At 33.8% G+C, this 9,949-nt stretch overlaps 2 protein-coding genes across 2 annotated transcripts; both read right to left on the reverse strand.

The window, feature by feature from the left end:
- Window positions 1-1,153: 1,153 nt before the first annotated feature.
- Window positions 1,154-1,603, reverse strand: LOC140807806 (uncharacterized). The gene has a single exon (XM_073164768.1). The coding sequence runs from the start codon at window positions 1,601-1,603 to the stop codon at window positions 1,154-1,156; it is 450 nt and encodes a 149-aa protein (XP_073020869.1).
- A 5,074-nt stretch (window positions 1,604-6,677) lies between these two features.
- On the reverse strand, window positions 6,678-9,387 carry LOC140806540 (MA3 DOMAIN-CONTAINING TRANSLATION REGULATORY FACTOR 2). The gene is made up of 3 exons (XM_073163091.1): window positions 9,010-9,387; window positions 8,851-8,945; window positions 6,678-8,776 (listed from the first exon to the last, which is right to left on the reverse strand). Exons 1-3 carry the CDS (start codon window positions 9,257-9,259, stop codon window positions 6,947-6,949), a joined length of 2,175 nt encoding a protein of 724 aa, XP_073019192.1. The 5' UTR covers window positions 9,260-9,387; the 3' UTR covers window positions 6,678-6,946.
- Between the last annotated feature and the right edge of the window lie 562 nt (window positions 9,388-9,949).

Genomic DNA, 9,949 nt, shown 5'->3' on the forward strand with positions numbered 1-9,949 from the left:
CACATAATTGACTAATAATGATCAAGTTATAGCAAAGATTTTAAACTAAGAGCACATCCTTAATAGTGATGTTACCATGGATAATCTTACCCTTACCCACGGTTCTACCTTTTGAGTTGTCCCCAATGGTTATTTCTGGACCAGTACAACTCATTATCTCGGAAAGTAGATTTTTCTGTCCAGTCATGTGTCTGGAACATCCACTGTCCAGATACCATGTAGAGTTACTGATTTCTGTTTTCTTCTCTTGTACCTGCAAACACAAATTTTAGTATCTGGTACCCAATCTATTTGGGTCCAAACCTTATTAGTCCCTTTGGAACCCACATTTGTACAATTCTTGTACTTCGGGTATTCATGGAGGTGTGTGCAACGAAGGGTCTGTTATTTCTCACATTATGCATCTTAAAAAGTTGTTCTTCCCTTCTGTTTCTATTGTCTGTCCTGTATCTCTTTTTAACAGGTCTAGAGTTGTAGTACTGGTAATTGTTAACCTTCATAGCTGTAAATTCTTCAGAGTCAAAGTCAAATACCTCTCCGGATGTCGAGGTTGATTCCGTATTTGCCATGAGACATTTGATCTCATCTTCATCACTGTCACTTGAATGGCTTTCAGAACCAGAAGATTCAGAACTTGAGTCTGCCCATTTGGACTTACTTTCTTCTGCAATCTTTGCCTTTCTGTCTCTTCTGGTCTTTTTATCATTGAGTTTGACACCCTTCTTCTTCTGGTCATCCTTCTTTGGTTTTGGACAATCAGCAATGAAGTGTCCAACTTTTCCACAGTTAAAGCATGTCATATCACTAGATGGTGATTCCTTTTGAAATTGCGGTTGGGACTTTGAAATGTTCTGTGATTTTTTCTCATGAATCTGGAAAACTTCTTAACAAAAAATGACATTGCTTCATTTCTTATCTGTTCAGCACTTCTCTCAGAAGTATTTTCTATAGCAGCAACAGAAGATGAACTTGGGGCCACTGTAGTAGTAGAGTTAACCGTAGCTGCGAGAGCTTTGGTTGGTGGAATTGCTAAGGGCTCTTTTCCATTTCGAACTTCAAGTTCAAACTCATATGCCTTCAGATCTGAGAACAAGTCATGCAGTTCCAACTTGTTTAGATCCCTGGAAGCTCTCATTGCCATCGTTTTGACGTCTCATTCTCTGGGTAGGGCTCTCATTAACTTTAATGCAACTTCCCTGTTGCCAAAATCTTTCCCAAGAGCTGTGAGTTCATTGACAAGGCTGCTGAAGCGTTCATCAAACTCATTCATAGTTTCTCCAGCCTTCATCTTCATATTCTCAAACTTCTGCATGGCTACAGAAAGTTTGTTTTCCTTAGTTTCTTCGTTTCCTTCACAGATCTGAATCAATTTTTCCCAGATTTCCTTTGCAGTAGGACACATCTTGATTTTGCTGAAGGTATTTTTGTCGAGTGTCTTGTACAGAATGTCCTTCGCAACGTTGTCAAGATTGGCTTTCTTCTTGTCCTCACTTGTCCATTCATATCTTTGTTTTTCCAGCATCTGAGGTGCACCTTCGGCGATAGCAATAGCTGGATTTGGCTTTAAGATCTTTAATGGACCATCTGTAATGACATACCACATGTCATCATCTTGAGCTGCATGATGAGCTTGCATTCAGATTTTCCACTCATCAAAGTCTTCTTTTGAGAACATTGGAATTTTGCTGAAGTGAGCCATGTCTGTTAAATATTTTAAGAATAACCTGCTCTGATACCACTTGTTGAGGATCGGGTTGAGTTTAGAAAGGGGGGTTGAATAAACTCAACGGCAAACTTAATCGATTTTTCAGAATGATGTGCTAAAATCCTGTTAGAGATACTAGCATATTCTTGTTCAATTTTAAAGACCAGCAGAACACAAGATAATATGCGGAAACGATCTGTTGGTTAGTGGGTGAAAAATAGTGAAACAAAAAAGCAGTAGATGGCACAGAGTTTGTTTCTGAAAGTTCGAAGATGAATCTTCTACGTCTCCCCTTCTTCTGTTTCCAGAAGGTATCCCTAAAAGACTTTGGTGAATACAGTACAACAGTTGTATACACCCACTTCAACAGGACTTACCCTTCGCCTACTGAAACTCTTAGTTTTACAACTCAACTACGTGAAAGATCTTAAGTTCTGGAAAGAACTCTTTTCCAGTTACAAATTCTTCTATTTATGAAGTGAATAGCTTAAGAGAGATAAAGAAAATAGCTAGCACAAAATGATCTCAAATGATCAAGTGTATGCAATGAAGCTTGTGCTGCTTTTTCAGTGTTGATCTTTTTAGATAACTGAAGTTTCTAGCGATGCTCGAATGATATTCTTTCACTTAGATTCGTTCACTTCACCTTTTATTGAAAAGTGCTTCGTCTCCATATATAGGCTTTTTCCAACGTTAAGATCTGGACGGCTCTTTTGACTTTTCAGTGGTTCAGCTTTATTGCTGAAAATGGACCCTGCAGAATACATTAAAGCAATCAGTCTCAGTTCATACCAAAAATGATAAACCGTCTTAAATGTTCTCGTACAACATTTAATGGCATTTAATGAAGCAATAAATGCTAGTATCACGTTAATAGATCAACGGTAATATTTAAAGACTTTGAGATATGCAAACTTCTGTTAGTGTATATTTCAAGTTTTGTATCCCTTCTAGTTCTAATTTTAGCTAAGAAGTCACTTGTTTAAACAGTACTTGATAAGTGCTGCTACTGGTTTTAGCTCGATACAAGTGCTTCTGGTTTTCTGCTATTTTACATCTATTGGTTTTGTACTAAGCCAGCATCTACTGGTTTTTACTAGCATCTCCACAACAAATGTAAGTCTAACATATGTGTATACATTAACTTTATAAATGCAAACAAATTGTCATGTTGTTGGAACATTTCATGTATACAATCCTTATTTTGATGTTAACAAAATTTGTTATTGTGTTTCTAACATATTTACTCAAGTGTGAAGTTAATAACACAAGAAGAAATCTGAAACTGAGTTAAGTCAAACTGAATTTCTGAAAAACTTCGGTGTTTTGATGATATCTCTCAACTAGATAATTCAAATAACAATCCTCCACTTTGACTGATCAGAAAACTAAATTTGTAGCAAGTCGTATTTCACATCAGTTGGACAAAATCGAACGGTATCTAGTTCAAAGCGGTTGCTGAATGACCGAACAGATTGCACAAAAACACCAATCAATTGGGTATGAGCAGTTGTGGTATTGTGGCCATATATATCAGCTCGCTTATTAGAATGAAGCAATTTAGTATGCATTGGAAAGATAAGACGATCATCTACAAATCATCTTCAGGAGTAAAAGTTTAAATCGAAGCTTAAGATGCTGATAAATAACAATGAAACTACTGATTCTGCACAACACCCCAGTTGAGCTGCAGTTGAGATGCTGACCAGATTGAATTGCTGACCAGTTGAACCGCTGATCAGTTCAACCGCTGGCCAGTTTTCAACCGCTGGCCAGTTTCAATTGCTGAACAATTCAACTGCTGACCATTTTCAACTGCTGAACGACCAATTTAAGCTCGGAAAAATGTCCAGCAAGACGAATTTGACCGCTGCAATTTCAGAAATTGTAGAAACTTTCCAAACGGTCATATTCTTGTATCTAACGTATATATCATTGTTAGGGCCTATAAATAAAACATCTTGAAGATCAAACAAGAGCTTTTTAATGAGATTCAAAGCATGGGCTAGCATGAATAAATCTACTATTTGAGAGCACAAACCCTTATATAAGGATACATTTGAGATATACACAGTAAATGATAAATTCTTTATACACAATTACTTACGCATATACAAGAGAGTTGAACTTCAAAGATTAGTTGAGTTGGTATTCACACAAAGACATTAAAGATTGTATTTGTAGTTTTGACATAAGAGACATTAAACATTATGCGGATTGAGGTTGCGGCCTACAATCAAAAGTTTGCTAGGGGCTTCAATTAGGCAAGGGATAAGTCCTAAGTTGAAATATGTTTGTACAAGGTGTTGTATAAGTCAAAGTCTTCTAGTGGATCCTTCTCAAGGGGAAGAAGGGGTAACGTAGGAGTTGTTAATATCTGAACATTCATAAACAAATTCATGTCTATTTATTTATTGCATTTACTTATCTTCTCTATTGTTTTTAAATATGAATTGTTGAAGTATTTTATTTTTTCTTCAAATGTCAATATTGCATACTAAGTGTTAGATAAAATGCTTCAACAAAAATATTTTTACTCATTCAACTTGCATATATTTTAAATTCTTTACAAAATTATTTAATCGGTTTCTACGAAGGATTATTTTGATTGTCTTTCACTTGGTTTAAAAATCAAACTCGATTTAATTAATCAGTATTCAGTATTTCAAGAATCGAGCTATTATAACTCAACGATGATCTCCTTAATCGATCATATCACATGTTATTATTGTTAGATTAAGTACTATTTGATAATATATAATTATGGAGATACTCAAATAAAATAGAAGTTATGGGAGGAATTAAATCAACTAATCATTTATTTTATTGTATTTATTATTAGAATTAGTGGAGAAAACTAATGAAAAAAATTGATTTGATTTTTCACATAACTCTTTCTCATTTATCAGTTTTACAAAAATATCTTTTAGTATAATAATATTTATTGTATGTAGATGATTTTATAGATACTTGTGATTTACGTTTAGTTATTTTCTTGATTATTATTATTTAAATGCACAATTATATTTTGAGTTATAAAATATTATATTTATTCATGAAATTAGAAATTAGAAATTAGTAATTTTATAAATAAATTTTAAAAAATTTGATTAATTTTTTTTTTCAATTCAATCCATTTATTTAATTTAAAAGTAACAATGGTGATTTTAATTTTTTTTTCATTTTCCAATATATTTAATTTAGAATTTATTTAGATGACTCTCAATTCAAAACATTGAAATATTTTATCTAGGTCCTTCATATATAAAAGTTTTTGAAGTATTTTTTAATTTAATTACATTATAATTATTTTTAATATTTCATTGACTTTATTCAAATGATAGTGAAGCTCACCCATAAATAACATAATTAATTTAATTTATAATTTAAAGAAAAGTCTAAAAAAATTATTAAAATGAGAAAATAATTAATGCTAACTCAAACATGTAAGATAATGAACACGACTTACTTTACTATATAGAAACTAAAATATAAAAATAACCCAATATTATTTTTCTCATGTCCGTTTATAATTGGAAAATTTTTCCATCATCTACAATTTTATAGGTATATAGAATAAAATAAAATATTTTCAAAAAAGAATGAGAATGCAATATATTATGTTTCATGATATACACATAAAAAGTGTGTATATAAAGTTAATTTTGTCGATTCACAATTAGAAAACAATGATATTTATCCACATTTTTATAGATACTGCATAAAATACGTGCAATGCACGTTTACACCAATTAGATATAATATAAATTAAAAAATACATCTACAGTTAAAATTCAATGTACAAAACTTGTGTTATTAACAAATGATAATAAGTATAACACATAAAAAACAATATGGATTGAAAAATTGAATTGAATTGACAAAATAATTTTTTTAAAAATTGATTAAATAAAAAATTTCTTTTGGTTCATTTCATTTATTTAATCTAAAAGTAATAATAGTGATTTTACATTTTTTTTTCATCTGCCTATATATTTAATTTAGAATTTATTTAGATGACTCTCTATTTAAAGCATTCAGATACTTTATCTGGCTCTTTATATATATATATATATATATATATATATATATATATATATATATATAAAGATTTTGAAGTAATTTTTAATTAAATTATAATTGTTTTTAATAATTCATTGATTTTATTCAAATAATAATTAAATAGACCAATAATAACATAAATAATTTTATTAGAATTTAAATGAAAGTTCAAGAAAATTGTTAAAGAGAGAAAAATAACTAATGCTATTATTAAGTAAATTTAATAGTGATTTTTTTTAATTAGCTCTAACATTTAAGGACATGAACATTACTTACTAAAAGAAAAGAAAAATAACTAATGCTAATATGAAGTAATTTTAATAGTGACTTTTTTAATTAGCTTAAACATTTAAGGACATGAACATGACTTATTTTACTACATACAAATAAAAATATAAATATAATTCAATCTTATTTTTCTCATGTAAATATAAATATAAAATGTTTTTGAAACAAAGAATGAAGTAGAATAAATACAATTCAACCTTATATAAAATGTTTTTCAAACAAGAGTGAAGTAGAATGCAATATATTGTGTTTCATGATGTACACATAAAAAATGTGTTTAGAAAGTTAATTTTGTCGTTTCACATTTGAAAAACAATACTTTTTATCAACACTTATATATAGATATAGATAGAAGATTTCTCATCACGAAAAAGAATTCTATTCGAACGGATCCGAGAAAATATAAGTAACCATGATTCAATAGATTCCTTATAGATGTGGAATCCATAACTGATTTGACAAGTAAATCAAATTTATGTTTATCATTTAAGTAGCAAGAATTCCTAAAAAAACCATCTCACGAAAACTTGGTAGAAATATCCTGGTCATGTACCTTTACCAATGTGATTCGATTTTTCTTTAAGACGATTCGATTTTATAGATATTGTATGTTGCACGTCAAACACCAAAAAATAATAGAAGAAGTCACAACATCCAAAGGCTAGCTAAATCAGGAACTATCACTGAAACATTGCAGACGAAGTTTTGCTAGCTACACGAGAAGTTATTGCCATACAATTTATACAATTTTTTCACTTATAAATTTTAACTCGTAAATTGAAATGTAGAGGTATTTGGCCTAGTGCCCAACAATTTAGGTGGTTCCATTCATTAAAACCATCAGAGAAATATACCAAATAAAAATAAATCTTGGTGGATTATTGGTCAAAATTAGCAAAATCCGTTGTCCAAATCAACTTTCGACCCGTTGTGACAAAATGAGGGGTCCAGCCATCCCTCATTCTCTGCTCGCTTCACTAAATTCTGAAACTGTTTCTTCGCATCTGGCACATCCAAAGCCAAATCATCCAGAGATTCCGCCATTCTCCCGAACCCATTTGTCATTTGATGCGTCGTTATAAGCCCGATACTGTAACACTCACGCAGTAAACTCCACACCCTTTCATTCTTGTTCTCCATAAGGGTCACCAAACATTTCTTCACGACCTCATGATGAAAGAATGGCATTCCAAGTTCCTTTACACATCGACATGCCTCTCTCATATCACCTCCACACTCAAACTCTTCTAGTAATCTTTCGATTTTGTCCTTTACGTCTTCGATAGTCCATCCGTTCTTATAGCTCCCTCCACCACCCCAGCACCTTAGAATACGTTCCCCAGAAAGCCGAACCTTTAACATGGACGATGCCATTGAAATAACCTTATTTCCCACTGAATTTGGTTCAAAAAACTGGTTTCCAATCTCTTCCAAGTGCTTTGGGGTCAAGACCTCATCCACCTCTGCCCTTGCCAGAAACATGGCTAGATCTTCAACTACGACAGGGATGTCTAAGGAAGTATCTTCAGCCGATTCTATCAGCATGGTGAAGCCGGTCACAACATCATCAGATGGAAAACATAATGAAGTTAACAGAACCGAAGCCATTTCTTTCTCTCTATTCTTCCTATCCATAGCTAATGTGATTAGTTTCTTCACGAAAATAGCATTTAGTGCACTCAAGAACGACCTGTTTTCGGACTCCAAACAGCGAATAACCTCAGAAACATCACCAGACAGAAAATACTCATGGATAATCGAGCCTACCTTCTTCTTGAATGCCTCAACTTTATCATCTTCAACTGACTGTCTATCCGTATTAGATGAAAGGGATTTCAAAGACGAGGCACATAACCAACCCTCTGACGCTGCTTTTGAGATCAAAGACTGCAGCAACAATTTTGCATTCGGTATATCTAACGTCAAATCGTCAACTAAGTCAATCGTACGACCAAAGCCCTTCGATATCTGGCTTGAATTGATCAGCCCTTCTTCAGCAGCCCTTCTGAGCAATTCAAGCAAACAGCTCTCAGCTTGTCTATTCTCCATAACCATTATAAGCACCCTCTTAACTGCCTCATGGTTGAAATGTGGAACGTTCAAATCCTTTATACATCTCAAAGCCTCTTTAATATCACCGCTAGCAACATATTCCTTCAACAAGTCATCAATTTTAATCTTCAAATCTTGGACTGTTTTGTTCTTGTTTCCACCCCATCTGCGTTCGATCGTTTCAGAATGTAAAGGGGCCGACAGATATCCTTTTTCGGCCCTTTTGATCACATCAAATCCTATAGAATTTTTACTGAGATTATTCACGGTCTTTGTCAAGAACGAGGGTGGGAGTATGTCATCCACTATTGCACGAGCAATGAACAAAGCTAATACATCGATTGTGTCTGGTATATCAACTATGAAGTCGTCCGCTGATTCAACGAGCTTTTGGAAACCCTTGTAAAGTTGTGGGGAATCAACGACATCACCGTAGAGCTTAGATAATAAAATGGAAGCCATCTCTTTTTCTTTGTCATGGCGATCCATGGCCATGGAGATGAGCTTTTTGACGAAATAATAATTGTAGCTTGGCATTTCTAGTTCTCTTAATTCATCGGCAGTTGAGATAACATCATCATTGTCGAAATATTCCTCTACTATAACCGTAGCCTTCTTTTTGAATTCCTCAAACTTTGGATTTGTTCTAGGGATCGATTTGTCTTCTTCCTGAAATCATAAGTTATTGTGATAGAAATGTGAAATTACTATATTAATGAAACAAGGAAACATGAAACAATTACCTCATGGCTTGTGTAATTTGGATCATCAGGGTCGATTACATGGCCATCCTCTGTGTCAAGCAGACCTCCCCAAGTTCCTTTTCCCCCGCATCCGCCTGCACAAGCATTGTAAACAAAAATATGATTTTACATGAATCTAAGCGCACATCAATGGTTTACCCTTTTTAGGACGACCATCTCTTCCAGAAAAGGAATGCCTTGAATTCTTGCGCAGACTCCCAGGGGATCTAGGGGACCTCAGAGATCTTGGTGACCCTGGGGAGGGAGTATGTATTCCTTTTGGAGATCTAGGTGAGGTTGATAGTGTATCCACGCTAGTTTGCATTTCTTTCGGAGACCTTGGCGACTTTACATCTTTAATATGATCATTGGACATTTCTTTGAAATTCATTGTTGATTTCTGAAACATTTTACGGACTAAAGATGGGAACACAATTCTTTAGAAAATCGTTTTCATCATTTACCTTTGATGTAATGTAAGTGCGTGTATAGAGAGAAATCCACTGAAGCAAACTTGGATGGTGGAACTGAAGGCTAGGAATGCAGTTGGCAGAGGTTTTTAATTTGGAGAGTTTTTTTTTTTTAATTAAGTAGGTTCGTTTGGATTGAAGGATCAACGGCGACGCCGAAGGTAAAGGGTCGGTCTTTAATTTGGATTGGTTGCTTCCTTCTGAAATGGGCAAAGCCCCGGAAATACGGTTAACACCAACAACTGCATGCCACCACCTCAAAATACATTTACAAGTCAAATAATTTATATTTTTTAAAATATTTACCCTAAAAAAACCAAAAACGTCAAAGTGCCATGTATTTACTCAACAGCAAAATGCTTCGTGATAAAAATTTCTTGGCAAATTTGACATAGGATTTCCTATGGATTTGAGCCACATATCACACGTGCTGAAATGCTCCACAACAGATCCGTTCCATTAGATGCAGCAAGGCGTTTGCCCTTCTTCCCCGCCTTCCCTATCCCATACGCCACCAGCCACTGCAACGCCGTCAATCTTATCATTATCCCAAACGTTTTTGCTTCATGAACTTCTCGCTTTCGGCCCCCCAACCTGCACGCTCGTCAATTTGAACTTCTTCTCCGCAT

This window comes from Primulina eburnea, chromosome 12 (genome assembly GCF_022965805.1).
Source record: "Primulina eburnea isolate SZY01 chromosome 12, ASM2296580v1, whole genome shotgun sequence".
NCBI lineage: Eukaryota > Viridiplantae > Streptophyta > Magnoliopsida > Lamiales > Gesneriaceae > Primulina > Primulina eburnea.

Excerpts from the sequence above, each read along its gene's own strand:
- LOC140807806 (XM_073164768.1), bottom strand. The coding sequence starts at position 1,603 with ATGTGGTATGTCATTACAGATGGTCCATTAAAGATCTTAAAGCCAAAT.
- LOC140806540 (XM_073163091.1), bottom strand. The coding sequence starts at position 9,259 with ATGTTTCAGAAATCAACAATGAATTTCAAAGAAATGTCCAATGATCAT. Across the intron at positions 8,946-9,009 it reads AGATGGTCGTCCTAAAAAGG|GCGGATGCGGGGGAAAAGGA; the intron begins GTAAACCATTGA and ends ATGCTTGTGCAG. Across the intron at positions 8,777-8,850 it reads CAAATTACACAAGCCATGAG|GAAGAAGACAAATCGATCCC; the intron begins GTAATTGTTTCA and ends TTATGATTTCAG.